The sequence below is a fragment of the Embiotoca jacksoni genome, unplaced genomic scaffold (genome assembly GCF_022577435.1).
Source record: "Embiotoca jacksoni isolate LCO1_2020_lvr unplaced genomic scaffold, fEmbJac1.0.p SCAF_65, whole genome shotgun sequence".
In the NCBI taxonomy this organism is placed as follows: domain Eukaryota; kingdom Metazoa; phylum Chordata; class Actinopteri; family Embiotocidae; genus Embiotoca; species Embiotoca jacksoni.
In genome coordinates, this window is record NW_027185420.1 from 692,501 (window position 1) to 717,044 (window position 24,544).

General features: G+C 40.0%; 1 protein-coding gene across 1 annotated transcript in view; it reads right to left on the reverse strand.

The window, feature by feature from the left end:
• The window catches only part of nlgn4xa (neuroligin 4 X-linked a), a 124,888-nt gene that overhangs the window by 63,462 nt on the left and 36,882 nt on the right, over window positions 1-24,544 (reverse strand). Inside the window, exon 3 of the mRNA XM_069175282.1 lies at window positions 15,785-15,937. Coding sequence (XP_069031383.1) covers window positions 15,785-15,937 — 153 coding nt within the window. The remainder of the gene's footprint in view (window positions 1-15,784; window positions 15,938-24,544) is intronic.

The window sequence follows — 24,544 nt, forward strand, 5'->3', positions numbered from 1 at the left end:
TTGAGCTGGTAAACATCAAAAATAAGAGGTGAGGTTTCAAAAAGAGTCTGAAAACAAACTGCTGCTGTGAATATCTGTGAAAACGAGCATCATCTATCAGTGATGTCATCATCCATCAGTGATGTCATCATTCATCAGTGATGTCATCATTGGTTTGTGAACGTTATGAATCCTCCAGTTCAGATTCTGTCCGTCACCATCTTGTTAGTTCGGAGCGGTTTGGAGCAGGAAGTGACCATATTTGGACGAGCTGGGGGAGGAGCCAGCGGTGGATCTGACCGATCTGATCGGAAACCATGACGATACTACGTCCCGCCCACCGATAGCTGTAACCTGACTGCACCACAGGCCTGTCAATCAAACAGACACGCCCCCAAAAACAGGTCTTCTTGAATCTTCTTTTCTAATGAATGAGGGATTATTTTCAGATGGACCTCCAGAAAACTAATAAGAAGGAGTGACTTTAGCTAACAACACCGAGATAACTGATGGACACATTTTATTCACTTTGGATTTGATGAGAGAAGTTGAATGGGAGTCTATGGAGCCGGAGGCTTTTTGGAGCCGACCTCTAGTGGCACTCGCTGGTATTGCAGCTGAAGACACTTCTGGATCAGAACCATTTTACAGACCTGAAGCTACGAACTCTTTTATATCCAGTCTGTGGTTTATATCCAGTCTGTAGTTTTATATCCAGTCTGTAGTTTAATATCCAGTCTGCAGTTTATATCCAGTCTGTAGTTTATATCCAGTCTGTAGTTTAATATCCAGTCTGTAGTTTAATATCCAGTCTGTAGTTTATATTCAGTCTGTTTTTAATATCAAGCCTGTAGTTTAATATCCAGTCTGTGTTTTATATCCAGTCTGTAGTTTATATCCAGTCTGTAGTTTAATATCCAGTCTGTAGTTTTATATCCAGTCTGTAGTTTCATATCCAGTCTGTAGTTTATATCCAGTCTGTAGTTTTATGTCCAGTCTGTAGTTTCATATCCAGTCTGTAGTTTATATCCAGTCTGTGTTTTATATCCAGTCTGTAGTTTTATATCCAGTCTGTAGTTTATATCCAGTCTGTAGTTGTATATCCAGTCTGTAGTTTTATATCCAGTCTGTGGTTTTATATCTAGTCTGCAGTTTTATATCCAGTCTGTAGTTTAATATCCAGTCTGTAGTTTTATATCCAGTCTGTAGTTTTATATCCAGTCTGAAGTTTATGTCCAGTCTGTAGTTTTATATCCAGTCTGTAGTTTATATCCAGTCTGTGTTTTATATCCAGTCTGTAGTTTATATCCAGTCTGTAGTTTAATATCCAGTCTGTAGTTTTATATCCAGTCTGTAGTTTCATATCCAGTCTGTAGTTTATATCCAGTCTGTAGTTTTATGTCCAGTCTGTAGTTTCATATCCAGTCTGTAGTTTATATCCAGTCTGTGTTTTATATCCAGTCTGTAGTTTTATATCCAGTCTGTAGTTTATATCCAGTCTGTAGTTGTATATCCAGTCTGTAGTTTTATATCCAGTCTGTGGTTTTATATCTAGTCTGCAGTTTTATATCCAGTCTGTAGTTTAATATCCAGTCTGTAGTTTTATATCCAGTCTGTAGTTTTATATCCAGTCTGAAGTTTATGTCCAGTCTGTAGTTTTATATCCAGTCTGTAGTTTATATCCAGTCTGTGTTTTATATCCAGTCTGTAGTTTTATATCCAGTCTGTAGTTTATATTCAGTCTGTTTTTAATATCCAGTCTGTAGTTTTATATCCAGTCTGTGTTTTCTATCCAGTCTGTAGTTTATATCCAGTCTGTGTTTTATATCCAGTCTGTGTTTTATATCCAGTCTGTAATTTATATCCAGTCTGTAGTTTATATCCAGTCTGTAGTTTAATATCCAGTCTGTAGTTTATATCCAGTCTGTAGTTTATATTCAGTCTGTTTTAATATCCAGTCTGTAGTTTTATATCCAGTCTGTGTTTTATATCCAGTCTGTAGTTTATAGCCAGTCTGTAGTTTATAGCCAGTCTGTAGTTTATATCCAGTCTGTAGTTTATATTCAGTCTGTTTTTAATATCCAGTCTGTAGTTTTATATCCAGTCCATGTGTTATATCCAGTCTGTAATTTATATCCAGTCTGTAGTTTATATCCAGTCTGTAGTTTAATATCTAGTCTGTAGTTTATATCAAGTCTGTAGTTTTAAATCCAGTCTTTGGTTTTATATCTAGTCTGTAGTGTTATATCCAGTCTGTAGTTTATATCCAGTCTGTAGTTTTACATCCAGTCTGTGTGTTATATCCAGTCTGTAATTTATATCCAGTCTGTAGTTTATATCCAGTCTGTGTTTTATATCCAGTCTGTAGTTTATATCCAGTCTGTAGTTTATATCCAGTCTGTAGTTTAATATCCAGTCTGTGTTTTATATCCAGTCTGTGTTTAATATCCAGTCTGTAGTTTATATCCAGTCTGTAGTTTAATATCCAGTCTGTAGTTTATATCCAGTCTGTAGTTTATATTCAGTCTGTTTTTAATATCCAGTCTGTAGTTTTATATCCAGTCTGTTTTATATCCAGTGTGTAGTTTATAGCCAGTCTGTAGTTTATATCCAGTCTGTAGTTTATATTCAGTCTGTTTTTAATATCCAGTCTGTAGTTTTATATCCAGTCCGTGTGTTATATCCAGTCTGTAATTTACATCCAGTCTGTAGTTTATATACAGTCTGTAGTTTTATATCCAGTCTGTAGTTTTATATCCAGTCTGTAGTTTATATCCAGTCTGTAGTTTAATATCCAGTCTGTAGTTTATATCCAGTCTGTAGTTTATATCCAGTCTGTTGTTTAATATCCAGTCTGTAGTTTATATCCAGTCTGTAGTTTTATATCCAGTCTTTGGTTTTATATCTAGTCTGTAGTTTTATATCCAGTCTGTAGTTTATATCCAGTCTGTAGTTTTATATCCAGTCTGTAGTTTATATCCAGTCTGTAGTTTATATCCAGTCTGTAGTTTAATATCCAGTCTGTAGTTTAATATCCAGTCTGTAGTTTATATCCAGTCTGTTGTTTAATATCCAGTCTGTAGTTTATATCCAGTCTGTAGTTTTATATCCAGTCTTTGGTTTTATATCTAGTCTGTAGTTTTATATCCAGTCTGTAGTTTATATCCAGTCTGTAGTTTATATTCAGTCTGTTTTTAATATCCAGTCTGTAGTTTTATATCCAGTCCGTGTGTTATATCCAGTCTGTAATTTATATCCAGTCTGTAGTTTATATCCAGTCTGTTGTTTAATATCCAGTCTGTAGTTTATATCCAGTCTGTAGTTTTATATCCAGTCTTTGGTTTTATATCTAGTCTGTAGTTTTATATCCAGTCTGTAGTTTATATCCAGTCTGTAGTTTTATATCCAGTCTGTAGTTTTATATCCAGTCTGTAGTTTATATCCAGTCTGTAGTTTATATCCAGTCTGTAGTTTAATATCCAGTCTGTAGTTTATATCCAGTCTGTAGTTTATATCCAGTCTGTTGTTTAATATCCAGTCTGTAGTTTATATCCAGTCTGTAGTTTTATATCCAGTCTTTGGTTTTATATCTAGTCTGTAGTTTTATATCCAGTCTGTAGTTTTTATCCAGTCTGTAGTTTATATTCAGTCTGTTTTTAATATCCAGTCTGTAGTTTTATATCCAGTCCGTGTGTTATATCCAGTCTGTAATTTATATCCAGTCTGTAGTTTATATCCAGTCTGTAGTTTAATATCCAGTCTGTAGTTTATATCCAGTCTGTAGTTTCATATCCAGTCTTTGGTTTTATATCTAGTCTGTAGTTTTATATCCAGTCAGTAGTTTATATCCAGTCTGTAGTTTATATCCAGTCTGTAGTTTATATCCAGTCTGTAGTTTTATATCCAGTCTGTAGTTTATATCCAGGCTGTAGTTTTATATCCAGTCTTTGGTTTTATATCCAGTCTGTAGTTTTATATCCAGTCTGTAGTTTATATCCAGTCTGTAGTTTTATATCCAGTCTTTGGTTTTATATCTAGTCTGTAGTTTAATATCCAGTCTGTAGTTTATATCCAGTCTGTAGTTTATATCCAGTCTGTAGTTTATATCCAGTCTGTGGTCGTGGCTCTCTGGCTGCTGATTATCTGAACACTTGCTCATCAGTATTTGATCCATTTTCAGGTCTGCTGTCAATCATGTTTCTTTGAATCACAACAGAAGTCGTCTCGTCTTTTAAAGATTTGGATTTTCTGTTTCGTTCATTATTCTTTGGGTTCGTGAGAGTCCAGGTTCTTTGACATCATCCGTGTCGTGGCTTCTTCACGTCTCAGAGTTTCCTCCTTCCTGATCACAGTGACAGCCTGAGAAGTGACGTAGGAAATATGATGCTTTGAAAACATCCAGTTGTTGAACATTTTGAAGAACTTCCTTCCATCAGTCGGGTTGTCTGCAGGCTGCTGCTGCTTCAGATCTCTGAGGTCCATGTTCAGAACACTTTCATTCATATCGACCGAGTGTTGCTGTCATCATTCATCTTCTAGTCGAGCAGACACTTCATTTCATGAACGCTTCCATTTAGTTTGTTTGTTTTGCTGTTTGTTTGTTTTGCTGTTTGTTTGTTTTGCTGTTTGTTTGTTTTGCTGTTTGTTTGTTTTGCGGTTTGTTTTTGAGTCATGGCCTCCGTCTGGAAAACAAAAACCTAATCAGACAATAATCAGAATAATATTGAGAATAAACATGAATCCCTTTCAAAACTAGTGTTGTTGTATTTTACTGACTAAATAAATATCGTGAATCAGAATCTTAACCGCTTTGCTGGCGTCGGAGGAATCTTGTTTCTTCGTCTAAATCTATCGATTATATCTTTGAACGTTTTCAACATGAAAACATCGATAAACACATTTTACATTCGATGCTCGGCAACAAACAACAGACACATTTAGAGACCAGCTGCTGGAAACTGAAGCATTTAGCAGCTACAGATCCAGATGTTTTTCTCAGGAGTTGCTTGATTAAATTAAAGCCAACAGGAATTAAAAAACTGGACTCAAACATACCTCTAATTAATGTTATCTTTTCTCTGTTGGATGTGGAAATCAGGAGCTGTTTGCTAATATATGAAATGATGTTTTCATCTTAAATAACATCTTCGTTCAAGTCAGTTTTAATAATTCACAGGAATATTAAAAGGCACTTTTGTGGTTTTGTCTCCGTGGAGCTGAACCAGCGTGGAAGTCACACTAGTTTACAACATTCAGCTCAAAGGTTGTTGAACTGTTTTAAAGCCATCAGAAGCTTCAAAAAGAAAAGAAAAGCTGACTATTTGTATTAATTCTATAATTGAGGAGGTTCAATGGTTTCCAAGGCGACCGCACGGCATTATGTTCCATTACAAGTGATTTAAAGATGGAAAAATAAAATCTGAAGTTTGGTGAGTCTAAAGTCAGTAAACGGTGGGCAGGTTGTTGTTTCCTTTCTTCCACTGGCTCGTAGCAGAGCAGCAGCTCATCTCCGTCAGGCATCCATCAGCAGGCGACTCACGTCTGGCCTGGATGGGCAGCGGGGGAGTTGGAGGGAGAGGAAATGGAGAGGGCCATGTGCCGGTGACAGATCCCAGCGCAGAGTAAGAAAGCTCGCTGTCACTCGGGCTCATGTGACAGCTTCCTGAGGCCAGATGGCTCTCCGTGTTATCCAAGAGACCTCGTCCTGCCCCCCCCCCCCCCCCCCCCACCCACCTTATCAGGGAGCACTGGGCTAAATTTATAAGGAAGCCAACTGAGACAAAACCTCAGAATCAATGTCCTTTTTTTACGGAAATAAATGCAGAAAAATAGTGATTTCTTTTACCGCCGGTATCATTTTACACAAAAACTGGATCATACAGATGCAGGACTTGTACATGCCTGTTATCTGACCGACACTTACAACATGACACACATGGAAAGCACAAACACGCACACACTCCGGCCGACGCCTGCATATACCAACATGTCACCGCTGTCCGTGGTGCTGATTTAAAACCGTATGCTGTTTCTAAAAGAGTTCGTAGCTTCAGGTCTGTAAAATGGTTCTGATCCAGAAGTGTCTTCAGCTGCAATACCAGCGAGTGCCACTAGAGGTCGGCTCCAAAAAGCCTCCGGCTCCATAGACTCCCATTCAACTTCAAGTAACTACAGCAGCACAAGAAAAACATTAAAAACTGTTTCACACACAAGGACTGGAGATTTTGCGTTCCATGTCTTAAAGTGGAATTTTTTAGAAAGGAAAAACTTCACAGTCGTCTGAAGAGAGATTTACAGCTCCAGGACCAGATATTCAATCAGATACGATGCTTACATTCAACATCCTGTAGAGGTTGTGTCTGTACCCAGACCACCTATATTTAAAAAACTCAAGAAAAGATCTATCAATACAAATGTAATAAAAATGTATCCTACCAAATTAATGGATTAAAAAAATCTGACAATTAAAAGCGGATTATTAAATATGAGATCTCTCTGGTCTAAATCTCTGTTAGTAAATGACTTGATAACTGATCATCAGATTGATTTACTCTGTCTCACAGAGACCTGGCTGCAACAGGAAGAATATGTTAGTATTAATGAAGCAACTCCTCCCAGTCATATTCATTATCATATTCCTGGAGATTCAGGAGGAGGACGAGGAGGAAGAGGAGGAGGAGAAAGAGGAGGAGGAGGAAGAGGAGGAGGAGTGGCAGCAATCTTCCACTCAAGTTTATCAATTAATCCAAAGCCTAAACTGAGTTATAAATCATTTGAGAGTCTGACTCTTCGTCTCTCACCCAAACTGGAAAGCAGAGAAACGGATTGTATTGTTGTTGTTTATCTCCCACCTGGTCCTTATTCAGAGTTTCTAACTGAATTCTGACTTTTGATCAGATTTAGTGCTGAGTTCAGATAAAGTGATGATAGTGGGAGACTTTAACATTCATGTTGACGTGGACAACAACAACCTCAGTTCTACTTTCAGCTCATTATTAGATTCCATCATCTGGTAGAAACACTGCAGCATCTCTGCTACAACTCTAGGTGATGTCGCCCCTCTGAAGAAGAGAGTCATGAACCAGAGGAAGTTGTCTCCATGGTACAACTCAGAACTACGCTCTGCTAGGCAGCGACTAGAAAGATGGAAAGGAAATGGAGTTCCACTAATTTAGAAGAATTTCACCTGCCTGGAAGGAGAGTCTAATATTATATAAGAAAGCTCTTGGTAAGGCCAGAACTTTATATTATTCATCATTAATAGAGGACAACAAGAACAACCCCAGGTTTCTTTTCACCACTGTAGCAGGCTGACAAAGAGTCCCAGTTCTGTTGAGTCCTCTATTCCTTCAGCTCTCAGCAGTAATGACTTCATTAACTTCTTTACTAATAAAATTCTTACTATCAGGGAGAGAATCAGGTCGACCCTTCCTGACACCATCACTGATGTGATGTTAAGTACAGCAGCCCTGAAAGCAACTGTAGGACCAGATGTAAACTTGGAACATTTCTCTCCTGTTGAGCTCTCTGAGTTAACTAGAATTATTTCTTCATCTGGATCCTCTAGCTGTCTGTTAGATCTCATCCCAACTAAACTTTTTAAGGAAGTCTTCCCTTTAATTAATACTTCCATATTAGATCAGATCAACCTATCTATTGTAACCGGCTATGTACCGCAGGCTTTTAAAGTGGCTGTAATTAAACCTTTACTTAAAAAGACGACTCTTGATCAGCTGTTTTAGGAAACTACAGACCAATTTACAACCTGATGTTTATTTCTAAAATCATATGATCATCATCATCATCATAGCACAGAAACAGCTCTGGTGAAAGTTACTAACGACCTTTTATTAGCCTCAGATAATGGACTCGTCTCTGTACTTGTTCTTCTGGACCTCAGTGCTGCTTTTGATACGATTGATCATACGATCGTATTACAGAGATTAGAAGATTAAAGGAACTGCATTAGACTGGTTCAAATCCTACTTATCAGATAGAGTCCAGTTTGTCCATGTCAACAATGAGTCTTCCAGACAAACAAGAGTTAGTTATGGAGTTCCACAAGGTTCAGTGTTGGGCCCAATACTTTTTACTTTGTACATGCTTCCATTAGGAGATGTCATCATGAAGCACTGCATCAACTTCCATTGTTATGCAGATGACACTCAGCTATATCTTTCTATAAAACCAGATGAAACTAATCAGTTAGTAAAACTTGAAGCCTGTCTAAAAGACATAAAGGCCTGGATGACCAAAAACTTCCTGCTTCTAAATTCAGACAAAACGGAAGTTCTTGTACTTGGTCCTAAACACCTCAGAAACTCTTTCTGTAATCACTTAGTTACTCTGGATGACGTTGTCTTGGCCTCCAGCAAAACTATGAGGAACCTTGCAGTCAACCTTCCTTCTTGATAAAGCCTATAGTTAGGGCTGGCTCAGGTAGACCTGAACCAACCCTTAGTTATGCTGTTATAGGCCGAGGCTGCTGGAGAACCTCGTTACATGCTGAACTTCTTTTCTTTCCTCCTACTCTTTAACTGACTCATACCTCACCATCTTCTTCTCTCCCATAGTTTCTTCTTATTATCTGTTGTCTCCATTCAGTTCTTTCGCTCGTGTAGTTTCTGTTCTTTCTTTTCCAGATGTCCCTGTCTCTGATCCTGGTTCTGTTAACAGAAGCTCCGCCCACCTCTGATCCTGGTTCTATTAACAGATGCTCCGCCCACCTCTGATCCTGGTTCTGATAACAGATGCTCCGCCCACCTCTGAGTCTGGTTCTGTTAACAGGGGCTCCGCCCACCTCTGATCCTGGTTCTGTTAACAGATGCTCCGCCCACCTCTGATCCTGGTTCTGTTAACAGATGCTCCGCCCACCTCTGATCCTGGTTCTGTCGGAGGTTTCTTCCTGTTAAAGGGAGTTTTTCTTCCATCTGTTGGAGGTTTTTCTCCCTTAAAGAGGAGTTTTTCCCTCCTAGCTTATGTGGGAATTGTTGAATTGTTGAATTGATGAATTGTTGGTTTCTCTGCATAATATTGTAACGTCTTGCTGTAAAGACTTTAATGTGTTAAGTGCCATGAAATAACCTATGTTGTGATTTGGCGCTATATAAATAAAATAAAATTGAATTGAATTGAATAAGACCACCTCCATGATTCTCTGTATTTTTTCTAGTTCAGACGAAAATAAATCACCAATACTTGACTGAATGCAGTGACTTCCTGTAACTATTTCAAATGAAAAGCACACGTTTCAGATTAAAAGCCCTTTTGACATTTTATACACCATCCAGATTTGACTGAATAAAACAATGATATTTGTTTTCCATCATGCACTGAGCACACTTACAGTCATACAGTGACCCACAAACATGGTTCAGATATTACCAGATTCTACACAATCTCCTCTACTCAACTATAAAAAAGATATTTCTCCTGACAATATTTTATGGTGAGATGATTGGTAATTTTCATAATTTGATTTTCCCTTGATATGAACACACACACACACAAATAATCTCTAAGTACTATCAAGTCAAATGATGGAAGATTTACATCGCCTCGACTGTCCTGAAAAAAAACAAGATACAACATGAATGGTTTGCCTCTATAATGACCAAGATATGAGATTAAAAGTGAAGGTAGTGAAATCACCCTGAAACTGGCCTGCAGGGTTCAGAGGGTTAATTAAATAGATGCTGTGATTGCAGCAACATCTCCTGCTTTATTTTAATCAGTGTAGAAATAAAAAATGTAAAATGTAACGATTTGCTGATACCGGCCAATGTGAATAAACTGTATTGGGGTGGACAACAAAGAAATATGATGTGAGGAAACATTTCACTGATCAACATTGGTGCGACTTGATAACAACAACATTAAATATTTTCTAATTAATTTCCAAGTAAAATGTAATCTGTAATTCAACTAAATATGTTTGCAGCAGCACACTGCTGCTGCAAATCAGTGCACAACAACCGAGGCCACCAGGCCTTGAATGTACACACTGCTTGGAATCAACCAAACTACTATAAAACTACCTACTTCAGGTAAAATGGAACTTGAGTGAAAAAAAAAAATCGTAAATAAAAGGTTTTAGTCAACTTTTTCCAAACTGCTTCGATAGCGTCTGAGACGAGTCAGGCAGCGTTTTGAAAAGGATGAGCCAGTCTTTTTTTTACAAGGACTACATTTCATAACCTTGTTTATTTTAATTTTTTTTAGGTTTGGCTGTAAATGAAACAGCACAATTAAATATGACCTCCACTTCAGTTCATTAGTCATCTTTAATGCAGTCATGTTATGAAAATTAGCAAGTAAACAATGACCTTTGCTTCTTAAAAGACCCCATAATAGTACTTCTGGAAATACTTCATCTTTGACAATACTGCAGTTTTATATTATGTAGTGCATCAAAAGCTTCATTTGAGGAGCTGTTCTGATGGTTCTGTCCTTATCACAAGCTGCTGCCATGTTGCCAGAGCTCAGCGCTTTCCCTTCTTACTTGAACAGTTTCACCTCTCCTGTATTTCCACTGCTGGCGTTACAGTCTGCAGCACGGCTGACCACAGCCGACCTAAAAAGGTCTTCTCCCTCCAACCAGAGCAGTGAAACAAGCGGCTCACCACATGACGGAGAGAGATCCTGTTAATGCCTCAGCTCTGCACTGTTCACTGACATTTGTTTCACAACTATATCACACAGATATATCAAATTTAACATGTAATGGACACACTGCTGCAGCTCTGGTGAATTTTTACAGGAAAAACATGTTTTCCACGTGTTGCGACATTTGATAAGACGGGAAAAATATGTGGACAAGTTTTAGACGTGCAGAAAACGTCTTATCACATATAATATGTCATAAATACTGAAAATTTGAACCAACACAAATGCAGTAATGTGAGAACTGACAAACACAAAGGTTCAGCGACATTAATAAATCATATCAACACATGCAGAAGACAGAAGAGTTACCACAGGGGAAAAAACTGAGTCAAAATGTCAGAATTATTTGCCAACTTAATTGGATTTTTGTGGCATTTTACATTTTCACTTGGCAATGCACATACATTTCACATGTAATCCCATAAATGTCACATGTAATCCTGTCAGTTTCACATGGGAATCTACATGAGCTTCCCACATAACACCATTAAATGCTCCAAAACCACGTTTCAATGGGCAAAACATTTACTTCACTCGTGATTTCAACATATTTTCATATTTTAAGTTTCACATGTATATGCGGCCATTACATGTGTTTTTGCAAATGGGGAACTCCTGTTTTTACTGGAAAGGAAGTTACTGCAAATTCAAACTGTATTTTTCCTGCTGCTCCTGTTCTACATTGAAATATTTCCACCATGAGGATTATTTATTGTCAAGCAGCAACAGAATCCAAAATGTACTGAGAAGGTTTGTGCAACTATGTTGGGAGTGCACACACATACACAACCACAGCAACAGATCACAGTAAAACATTACAGGCGCTGCTTGATTGAGCTATGAGGAAGAAATATGTCCCAGCTGACCCATGAGCTCAAATTTATTAAGAAATATTCAGAACACAATAAGTGTTCTTCAAACTAGATTTGATAAAAACCAGTGCAGCCCCTGGAGGTCCGGGTCAGCTGCCCCGTGCGTCGGCGTGGTAACCCAGCCTGATTGGGCCTCAGTGAGCTGCAGACACCGAAGCAGCACGTCTCCGACATGTTATCAAGGCAATCAACAACTATTATCTGTCTGTGTGGTCCCGTTGAAAAGCTATTATCACACGTCTGGAGTGAGGTGAGCACGATGTTATCTGATGGAGGGAACGGAAAAAGTTGTGATTGACTGGAGGTATTAGGACATCGTACAAAGACAGAAGAAAATGAATAATATGGGAAATGTATGATATGAATAACCACAATCAAGACATTTGTTATCTCCAGTTTTGAGCACCACTGTGTGAAGTGAGTCCGGCTGTGTTTGGACCTGCACTGTTCTGGGTCACAGTCTTTGGTTCTGTCATATTTCTGTGCAGAAATGAACCCGACTTCGAGTCTGAGCTCACACAATGCAACTCCTGCATCAATTCCTGGAGCTGGAAGCGTCGTTTCTGTCACAGACACGTTGACGTTGTAATCTGGTGACGGGTATGTGTTTTAAAATCCAAAATCTGCAGCCTAATAAGATCATTTCTACATCTGCAGTCTGGTTTTTACACCGTTTCTTTTGTCTCTGTGTTCCTCTGTTGTCTCTATCGGTAGTCTCATCTGCATTCTCTCTCTGTCTGTCTCTCTCTTTTTTTTTCCTCTCTGCAGTGCACACTTTTCCAGAACACCTTTTCCCCCCGGCTCTCCGGCAACTAAATATAGTGACTGGTGCAGACAGCTCAGCCTTATAACAAATGGTGAGCAGAGCAGAGCTGCATGTGCAGCAGGATGTACGGTGGCTTCGTCTCAACACACAATCAACCACATGGTGGATGCATCAAATACAACTGCAACGACGGAGATGGACACACATTTACATGTGATAGCAGGATAAATATCAGCTATAGATAAGAAACTGGATTGAGAGAGCAGAAAACGTGGGATCTATTTTAAAAGTGCAGGCTGCATGATGAGCAGCGGGTCTTGTGTGGGAGGCTACGACTGCATCTGCTACGTAGGTGCAGCAGCAAAAGGGTGGATGGAACGAAATATAGACTGGGAGGATCGGTGGTTATTAATCTGATCCAGTCACATCACATGCTTCATCGCCAGCTCAACAAATGGAAAGAGACTTCTACAACAATGACAAAATACATGTCGAAAAAGACATTTATATAGCTGTAGATATGCTCGTAAATAATTTCACCAAAATGGCCTCCAGGAATAAAACATGCTAATTGTGCCAAAAAGCTGGTTAAGAAGAAGAAGCATCACTCACCTCAAACTAGACTATGCGGTTTTCCTGGAGAAATTGCTGCTATTGCTCGGTTTGTCATCTGATGCTAATGCTCGTAGCATAATGCTAAAGTTAGGTAACACTTAAGCTAACAGTTACAGCAAAAAAACAAAACATTAGCAACATTAGCGATGTTAGGATAGTGTAAGGTAAGCCAAATATTAGCTAATTAATGCTGTCTGTAGTACAAATGATTACCAGACCAGTTGGATGTGTGACACTGTCAACAATTACACTTTGGTGCATACAACAGTTGGTCCTGGAGGTCCACAGGGTTCCGTGTTAGGACCACTACTTTATACATGTTTCCCTCTGCCATTGTTATTAGCAAACACAGCATAAATGTGCATTTCTATGCAGATGACACAGCTATATTTATATATGAAGCAAAATAAAACCAATTATTAAGTGGAACTTCAAGCCTGTCTGTCTTAAAGACATAAAGACCTGGATGACCTACATTCTTGGCCTTAAACACTCAATATCAAACCTTGTAGTCACTCTGGATGACATTACCTTGGCTATCAGTACTACTGTGAGAAACCTTGAAATTATTTTTGATCAGGATACATCCTTCAACCCATATATTAAACAAGTCTGTAGGAGAGTTTGCTTTTATCTGTGCATTATTGCCAAAATTAGAAGCATCCTGTCTCAGAGTGATTCTGAAAAGTGAGTGCATGCATTTGTTAATCCTTTTATAATTCCTTGTTATCACAGTGTCCCCATAACATTTCTGAAAAGCCTCCAGTTGATGTAAAATGCTGCAGTGACAGTACTGGAAGTATTTAGCAAGAGATTAAATTATCTACATTGGCTCCCTGTAAAATCAAGAACAAAAATATTCTCCTCTCCTCATATAAAGTCCTTAATGACCAAGCTCCATCATATCTTAAAGACTTCATAGTACCATATTGTCCCAACAGAACATTTCACTCTTGGAGAGCAGGCTTACGAGGCTCCAACAAATCTGCATTAAATGTGATGCTATCATGTTAAATAAATATAAATCTGAAAAGTTTGTTTCCTGCATCTTGTTGAATTTTTGCCACAAAGATTTGAGGCTATTCTGAAGCCAACCAAGCAGTTTGGAGCAGGAAGTGACCATATTTGGACGAGCTGGGGGAGGAGCCAGCGGTGGATCTGACCGATCTGATCGGAAACCTGACGATACTACGTCCCGCCCACCGATAGCTGTAACCTGACTGCACCACAGACCTGTCAATCAAACAGACACGCCCCCAAAAACAGGTCTTCTTGAATCTTCTTTTCTAATGAATGAGGGATTATTTTCAGATGGACCTCCAGAAAACTAATAAGAAGGAGTGACTTTAGCTAACAACACCGAGATAACTGATGGACACATTTTATTCACTTTGGATTTGATGAGAGAAGTTGAATGGGAGTCTATGGAGCCGGAGGCTTTTTGGAGCCGACCTCTAGTGGCACTCGCTGGTATTGCAGCTGAAGACACTTCTGGATCGGAACCATTTTACAGACCTGAAGCTACGAACTCTTTTTATAAACAGTCTGTGGCCATCACACAAGATTAAACAATGGTTGTTCCGAGACAAATGACAGCATCATGTTTCGTATGTATACGTTTGCCATGAAGAACCACGAAGCCCACGCAGGACGGTCAGGTGGATGGATGATCAACAAAATGCCAGACATACATGGGAGACAGCTGTTTATTTCCTGTATCATAGCAACCGCCACTGTTGTTGTCTTGTAACCATGGCTACAGTCACTCTAACTTTCATCAAGCGTTATCTATCTTCGCTTCTTGCAGATAAGAAACTTTTCAGGAATGTGCAACATGAATCTTCAGACCGACATCAGATTGTAAAAACAAGCACTTTTACCTTCATCTCTACACATTTACATCACTCTCAAGCTCGCAGGCTGACTCACAGTCACTATCCAGCCGTTAAAGAATAACACATTTTGAGAGAATTTGCCAAAAAATAACTGAGAAACCTCATAAGTGTTTTTTTTTCCACTCTGGTTCGAGCTGAACAGAAAAGGAGGAACCGCTCTGACATAAAACGGCCACATCTTTTCTTCCTCCTGAAGGATTTCAGCTCAGAGTGGCTGAAATTTCAAAAACTCTTTCCCTTCAAAACATTCGATGCTATCAGCCCCCGCTCAGACGTTTTCTCGGCCGACAGACTTTCAGAGCCTGAACCTTCATGTCAAAGGGAAGATAAAGTATCCCTGCGAGAGCCCCGACTACTTTCATCTCACGGAGGGGAACAGAATACGATGCGCGGCACTGTGGGGTAGATATCAGCCCAGATCACACCGGATCAATTTTCCCAGCCCAATTTTTAGTGGCTGCTTGATGTTTGATGCTGCAGGATGATTAAAGTAATTGAAAGGGCTTCGAATGTAGGCCTCTTTGTTTAATTTGCATGTGCTTATCTGGTGCTGTGCTTAAATACAACCGAGAGAAGAAGACAGAAAAACACAGAGAAACCACCTCCCACACGACCATTAGTGGCTGATTGGCAGCAGGAAAACAAGATGCATGATCACTGGAGGCAGAAACCTCCACACAATCAGGACTGAGGGTGGTGTATCAAATATCTGTGTACATGTGAGTGGATTAACCTCCCTGATTTGCTTCAGTGTATTCAGTGTTAGAGCGACAGGAAAATCTGATATCAGACATCCATCGTAACACACAAATTATTCCAGTTTAATTAAAGGCAACAAAGATTGAAAAATGTAATCAGAAAGAGCTCAAGAAGGTCCACCTCCTTCATGTAGCTCCGAACAGCAACCAGAAACCAGCCAGAGTCACTCAATCAACGGGTGAATCGATAACACCAGCAGCTAACGAACTCCAGCTCCGGATCAGCGGACTCACCCAGAACCCCGAGCCGGTAGTTGATGGTGATGACGATGACGTTCCCGTAGCTGGCCAGGATGCTGCCGTCGATCATGTTGCCGGTTCCCTCCATGTAGGAGCCGCCGTGGATGTAAACCATGACGGGCTTCAACCCGTTCTCATCGTGGATGTCTGCAGGCAAGACGGAAAAAACTGATGTCATAATTTAATGATTGAATATTGGAGGTTGAAATTTAAGTGGTGAAGAGGAACTTTTGCAATTTAGTGTTCAAATAATCAGCGTTAAATCATTAAAAGGTGAGAAAAGGTATCACAAGAAAAAGTTAATTCATTTCTTGTTGAGAAAGCTGCAAAAAAATACAAACTAAAGCATATACCAGATCCATGCATAGATTCAACTGAATGCAAAACATCTACCTCGAGCTCCAGACCGTCATGTGGGCCCTAAAGGCCCTCAGCTCACAGTGTGGTGATTTCATTTGCACATTTGTTTGTCATTATGAGCAAAGCGAGAGATAAACGGATGTTTTCGAGGCCCTGAGGCAGCTCCTACATTTTAATCTTAAGGTCCTGTATCACCCTCGGTCACAATCTAGTCGCAGATCCTTGAATATTTCTCTCAGTATTTATACATTCATAGTGCATTTAAAACGGTTTTAATCCATTAACACTTGGAGAACCTGTGGGGCGTCTGGAGTTCAGAGGTCATCTCTGCCTCTTGTGAGGAAGTTAATTCGGAAAATATTCACAGTACACATGACGAAGCATGAAAATAGGAAGGCTGGTGGTAAACCATGATCACAAATTCAATGAAGTGTACTGTTGACTAGAAAATAAAGTAACTCAAAGCTGAACCGAGAAATAATTTCATTAAAGGGAAAATTCAACAGTGTTAGTAAGTAATACAATAAATCCTCAAACAGGCAGCATCTCCGTTATTTAAACGTGCGCAGTGACGTATTTGATGGCCAGAAGAACTACAGGCTAACTGAGCTGCTCACCAGGGGGCGCCGTGGAAACTAGCCACATTTCACATTGTGAAAATGTCCTCCTACAGTATGAGTGCAGAAGATGTTCTGGAGACAACGACAGTGTTCTGACTGCAAACCGGTGTCACGGCAAAGCGTGAAATAGACACGGCGGTCCACTACAGCAAAACGTGAGATAGTCACGCTTTGGCCTCTGTAGGTTCGACAGTTTTCACATTTTGTAAGCATGAAACTTACACGCACGTAAATATAAACAGAGACTGCCATTCAGGAGGCGACAACATTGTCCTTGAGTTGTTTTTCTTCAATAACCCCAAAACATGTTTTTTTCTGAAAAGTTTAATTTTCCTGCTGTATGCATGCAGTAGGTTTCACTTCTGTCTGCTACAGTAAGACGTGAAAGCGTGTCTATTTCACGTTTTGCCATGATACCGGGTTGCTGACTGACTTCAGATATTAAGCTGTGAGTATTACAGCCACAGAAAAGCAGCAGAGAGGACATTAAAGATAGGTGCCCCCTGCTGGCAAAAAAGTGAAGTTTAATTGCAGTGTCATTTCAGGTAAAAATCAAACAGTCATATTATTTAGTTCATCTCTACTTTAAAATGACATGTAACTCTTCCAATCAAAGCCTCAGCTGCAGCTCCACCATAGTCGACATCTTCAGTGTAAAGAACATCACTGGCATCACGCTGGAAACACGGACCACATTCATCCTTCATGTTGTAATCAACACGCTAACACTGAACACGACTCGCGTCTGCACGACACCAACGGGGAGATTAGTTTGACCTTTTTTAATGGAGCACGGGTCATTTCTCCAACGAGGAGGATCGTTGGCGTCGGAGACGGACCCCGATGTCGGTCTCCTGGTTTTAACCCCGTCTGCTCTCCCACCTCCTCCGTTTGTTCCCAGGGAACACGGCAATTAGTCCAGATGAATACCTTGTTTATGAAGCTGGTGATTAAGCGCTGTGATTAGTACTGTACATGCGTAGGTGGTGATTATGAATTACGAGGGGGTCGTTTGCATGAGAGAAGATGGAAACCTGCGAGGCTCACCATAAATCAACCAGCAGCACCTTCATCTCTGAGGACTCTGCAGACTTCTTTCTTTCTCCTCACTACTTTTAGCTCCTAACAGAAGTACGATCGCTGTCCTCACATCACCCAGAACCTCCTGCTCTCCAGCCAGATCCCCTCGCCTGGAACCAGCAGCTGATCCGACCCATTATCTCCGGCGAGCCTCTCAAATGTCAGTTGGGATAAAAACATCAGCGGAAGTAAATGTTGAACTGAGAGGAGAGTGAATGTGAGAGATTCAGAGTCATGAGGCTGAGCTCAGAAATCTCCATTTTATGATCTTATTTTACTTTTCTGTTCATGATGTTAATCATGTGATCATGTGATCACATACATGTGATTGTGCACACGTGAAACGTGTTGTTTTGGAACATTTTCATGGAGTTTGAAGCTTGTAGATTCCCATGTGAAAACTTTTCCACATATTTGTTGCATCATGTGGTAAACATGTATAGATATACATGTATATCTATACATGTGGAAAACATGGAAACCCTTGTTCTTCCTGCAACAGCAACCAGAGTTTGTGGTCCAGGTACTGAAAGAAAACTCTAAACCTTCAAAGATTGTTCTGTATATTGGGTTGATGTTTAGATTATTTAAATATATCCCCCTGGTGGTTGCATGTGTTATTGCAGTTACTTTCAGCAGTAGAAGTCTTCTTTTCATTCATTGGCCAATAGGGTCACATGATGATTCCAACAGAGCAGAGGTGAGGGATCAGGTGGGCAGCTAATCTTCTGCCTTTCTTACATTGAGTGCCTTGAGAAGAAATGCTTGTGAGTACCAAAATATCATGTGTGCTGAATTGTATTGTTTATTGAATGTTTACACTGAACTTTAACGTAAAGAGGGACACTCTAAGTTACAAACGACTGTAAGTTACAAGCGACTAAGTTACAAACGACTCTAAGTTACAAGCGACTAAGTTACAAACGACTCTAAGTTACAAGCGACTAAGTTACAAACGACTCTAAGTTACAAACGACTAAGTTACAAACGGCTCTAAGTTACAAGCGACTAAGTTACAAACGACTCTAAGTTACAAGCGATTCAGTTACAAACGACTCTAAGTTACAAACGACTAAGTTACAGACGGCTCTAAGTTACAAACGACTCTAAGTTACAAGCGACTAAGTTACAAACGACTCTAAGTTACAAGCGACTAAGTTACAAACGACTCTAAGTTACAAACGACTAAGTTACAAACGACTCTAAGTTACACGCGACTAAGTTACAAACGACTCTAAGTTACAAGCGATTAAGTTACAAACGACTCTAAGTTACAAACGACTAAGTTACAGACGGCTCTAAGTTACAAACGGCTCTAAGTTACAAGCGACTAAGTTATAAACGACTCTAAGTTACAAGCGACTAAGTTATAAACGACTCTAAGTTACAAGCGACTGTTACAAACGACTCTAAGTTACAAGCGACTAAGTTACAAACGACTCTAAGTTACAAACGGCTCTAAGTTACAAGCGACTAAGTTATAAACGACTCTATGTTACAAGCGACTAAATTACAAACGACTCTAAGTTACAAGCGACTGTTACAAACGACTCTAAGTTACAAACGACTCCAAGTTACAAGCGACTAAATTACAAACGACTCTAAGTTACAAACGACTAAGTTACAAATGACTCTAAGTTACACGCGACTAAGTTACAAACGACTCTAAGTTACAAGCGACTAAGTTACAAACGACTCTAAGTTACAAACGACTAAGTTACAAACGACTCTAAGTTACACGCGACTAAGTTACAAACGACTCTAAGTTACAAGCGACTAAGTTACAAACGACTCTAAGTTACAAGCGACTAAGTTACAAACGACTCTAAGTTACAAACGACTCTAAGTTACAAGCGACTAAGTTACAAACGACTCTAAGTTACAAACGACTCTAAGTTACAAGCGACTAAGTTACAAACGACTCTAAGTTACAAGCGACTAAGTTACAAACGACTCTAAGTTACAAACGACTCTAAGTTACAAGCGACTAAGTTACAAACGACTCTAAGTTACAAGCGACTAAGTTACAAACGACTCTAAGTTACAAACGACTCTAAGTTACAAGCGACTAAGTTACAAACGACTCTAAGTTACAAGCGACTAAGTTACAAACGACTCTAAGTTACAAACGACTAAGTTACAAACGACTCTAAGTTACAAGCGACTAAGTTACAAACGACTCTAAGTTACAAACGACTCTAAGTTACAAGCGACTAAGTTACAAACGACTCTAAGTTACAAGCGACTAAGTTACAAACGACTCTAAGTTACAAACGACTCTAAGTTACAAACGACTAAGTTACAAACGACTCTAAGTTACACGCGACTAAGTTACAAACGACTAAGTTACAAACGACTCTAAGTTACAAGCGACTAAGTTACAAACGACTAAGTTACAAACGACTCTAAGTTACAAACGACTAAGTTACAAACGACTCTAAGTTACACGCGACTAAGTTACAAACGACTCTAAGTTACAAGCGACTAAGTTACAAACGACTCTAAGTTACAAACGACTCTAAGTTACAAGCGACTAAGTTACAAACGACTCTAAGTTACAAACGACTCTAAGTTACAAACGACTCTAAGTTACAAGCGACTAAGTTACAAACGACTCTAAGTTACAAACGACTCTAAGTTACAAGCGACTGTTACAAACGACTCTAAGTTACAAACGACTCTAAGTTACAAGCGACTAAGTTACAAACGACTCTAAGTTACAAGCGACTAAGTTACAAACGACTCTAAGTTACAAACGGCTCTAAGTTACAAGCGACTAAGTTACAAGCGACTAAGTTACAAACGGCTCTAAGTTACAAGCGACTAAGTTACAAACGACTAAGTTAAAAAAAATGACTAAGTTAGAAACAACTAAGTTACAAACAACTCTAAGTTACAAACAACTAAGTTAAAAAAATGACTAAGTTAGAAACAACTAAGTTACAAACAACTCTAAGTTACAAACAACTCTAAGTTACAAGCGACTGTAAGTTACAAACGACTAAGTTAAAAACGACTGTATATGTATACATATACATATACATATATATATATACATATATTACTACTGACTCCCGGTACTCCCGGTACCCGCACCAATCCCTGCTCCACCTTCTAGGCGCTGTAGGCCGCTGCGAGAACTGTGTACAAATGGAAAACAAACCTCAGTGTGCACAGGATGTCGTAGCTCAGTGGGTTTGGCAGAAAGCAGCAAAGGTAAGGGTGTGGGAGGTGTGGGGGGTGTGGGGGGTGTGCATCACGCTCCTCCTCCACTAAAGGAAACAGTACAGCTAAAGAAGAGGAAGTGCCTCAGGTCCGCTAATGAATCTGCATCTAAACTTGAGGATGAAGTGGGTCGCCGACCCTTTAAAATGCAGCTGTAATTACAGCGGCAGCGTGGCGCGTCGATAGCTTCCTGTTTGGTTCCACATTAGCGGGGCGGGGCAGCGTGGGCGGCGGGGCAGCGTGGGCAGCGGGGCGGGGCAGCGTGGGCAGCGGGGCGGGGCAGCGTGGGCAGCGGGGCGAGGCAGCGTGGGCGGCGGGGTGGGGCAGCGTGGGCGGCGGGACAGCGTGGGCGGCAGGAAACAACCTCTGAGAGGCCGACGCACATAAAACATCAGCGCTGCCATTAAGCTGTCATCGTCTCTGACTGATCGGCCTGCGATGGCCGCTGCAGGACGGAGCCACTCGGCTTCCCTCCTTCAGAGAGGGACTGTTGCTACCCAGCTGTTTGGGTGAAGTGGAGTGGTGGTGGTGGTGGTGGGGGAGTGGGGGGGGGGGGGGCTTTGATCCAGAATGGAGATCCTCCTGCAGATTTAGAGCAGAGGAGGAGAGGGTGGTCTCAGGGCAGAGTGTCCCAGTCCTGTCAGCGTGGAGTGCACTTAAAAGTGAAGAAATCAAACTGCTTGCAGTGTTCTCCTTTCTCCTCCTCTCCTCTCCCCTCCCCCCTCCCCCTCCCTCCTCTCCTCTCCTCTCTCCTCCTCCTCCTCCTCCGGTGGAGCTGGCTAGGTGACTGTGTGAGTTAGTCCCAGACATTCATCACTGCCACCCAGGGCCGGAGGGATAATATATTCCTCCAGTGGCTGCATGCGTCGCACACATTACTCATCTTTATATGGGGGTTGGGGGGGAGGGGGTGCGTGCTTCAAAGGGGTCTATCTGAATATTTTTCCATTGCTTTCAGTGTTTTTCTACTTTTAGCAGGACCAATACAAATGGCAGCTAATGGCCACCACCATCACCAACCTACTTCCTGTGTTCAATACAGTTCTGCTGACACGTCTCTCCCCAGAGTCACAGGAAGTCCTTATTTGTCCCGGAGCCAAACGCACAACCTGTCAACAACCGCTCAACAACGACCGCACACGTCAACGTGGAAAAATCGAAACAACACGAATGAATCTACTGAAGCTATTAAACACCGACGACATTCAGGATGTTTTCAACTAAAAACAGCTTTTCACACCTTTCACAGCTCACATGTTAAATTCTGCTAAATGATCTGTATCTGTGCTCTGAGGGGGCGGGGATTAAACCAGAAGTGGGCGGGAACAATCTGGAAGTTGTTCATTTAAGCCTGAATTTAATATGGGTTGATCAGAAATTGTTACATTTATTATTCATTAGAAAAGTATTTGCAGAATTGAGCTTCAGAGCAACATTTTTATCACAAGAGTAAGAGAACGATTTACAGAACAAGTTTTTGTTTTTAATAAAAGTTGCTATATTTTTTGTTATTGTTGAGAAATTGTTGAGAAATAATGTCAGGCTGGTCATCTAAAAAAAAAAAAAAAGTAATACAGAGTCGTTTACAGCATATACGTACATGTGAAATTTGAGATGAGAGTTTACTATGTGATAATATAGTCGTAGATTACATGATATGCATGTGTACCGTTTAAATTATGCAACACATGATACTGCAGTCCAGACCTGTCACCTATTTAAACATCTGGAGCATCATTAAATGAACATTATAACAAAGGAGACCCTGAACTGTTGAGCAGCTGAAAACCTCTATCAGGGGAGAATGGGACCACATTTCACTTTAAAAACTCCAGAAACTGGTCTCCTCAGTTCCCAAAGGTTTCCAGAGTGTTGTTAAAAGAAGAGGTGATGCAGCTCAGTGGTGAACATGATCCTGGAACAACTTTATGGAGACATGTTGCTGACATCAGATTCACAATGAGCAGATATTATTCATAAAAAAAAATTACATTTCTCAGTTTCAACATCTGATAAGTTGTATTTTGTCTATTTTCAATTAAATATTGGTTTATGTGATTTGTAAATCATTGCATTCTGTTTTTATTTACATGTTACACCGCCACAATTTGTATATATTGAAACGTTATTCATGCATCTTAAAATGCCAGTATCGATTTACATGTTTAGGTTATGAAGATAACCTTGGTAACGAGCCTTTTCGCCTCACTGTTTTAGAACAGCAAAAAAACAAAACGTGTGATTCGGACCATACCGTTTAATCTTTGCACACCGAACATCCAATCAGAAGTGTAACAATGTAGCCCATAATAATCATCCACAATTTAAATTTGGTTTTGTGAAATTCTTAAAAAATGTAAATATATTCAGTATGTATACTGTTTCAACATATATATATATATATATATATATATATATATACACGTGTGGCCCTGATTGTTTGTGGGTTTTTTGGGTGACAATTCACTTTTCATTGTTTGTTTATTTTATTTTCTGTCTTTTGGATCCAGATTTGTGAGCTGCTGGACCATATGTAAATATATGTGACCAATATTACAGACAGAACATGTCTATTTATGTGTTTTGTATGGCAGTGTCCATATATGTATCCTGAGTGCAGGATATGTGCAGCTCCTTTGCTGTGTTCTCTCCACAGTGTCTCTTTTCAAAGGAGGAAAGTAATTCAAGTAAAATCACAAAAAGCTTTTCTTGTCTGAATGTAAAACTTCTTGTTCTGGGGACATAATTGATTAATTAGAATGGAGGGTTCATTTGATTCTGACTTCTGATGAAAAGCTATAATGGCGGAGAGTACATTTTCCAGAAGACGTGCTGTGGGAGCGTTGAGGTCTAGAGGCTCTGCAGCGCTGCGGAGGTACAGCTGGAAGCACAGCAGAGCTCCAGCAGTAATTCATTACCACTGCAGATGTTCAAACAGTCAGACTGCATCGATCCTGAAAACACAGTCAGGCCGAGGCGAGATGCTCTTTATCCACACCTTTCAGCATGAAGACATCTTTTTCCTGTTGTTCCACTACATCCTCCATCTTTATCTCTTTCACTGAAACAGCTCGTAATGTCCCGGTAGGAATATTCCTGCCAGCATAATCAAAGGCATCGTCTTTCCTCTTCCAGCTCTGAGGTGGATATTGTCTTTTTGTTCCCCCCCACACCTGCTGTGGGCAGATGGTGTGTTTTTTTTTATCTATTTTAACAACGCAGTAGCATCTCCCAAGGATCCGGCCCTTCTAATTTGAGGTAAACTGTGCTACATCTGTCAGGTGCAAATCCAATATCCATGGATGTTGGGTGTTTGGTTGTACTGTGAAGAAACCCTCGGAGGAAATACGAGACTTTAAAAGAACCCCGACGGAGGAGAGAACGAAATGAAATGAAATTTTTCTTTTAGTGGATAATCCATGTTATAAAGCAAACCAGAGATCTGATTGGTCAACTGTACATTTAGAAA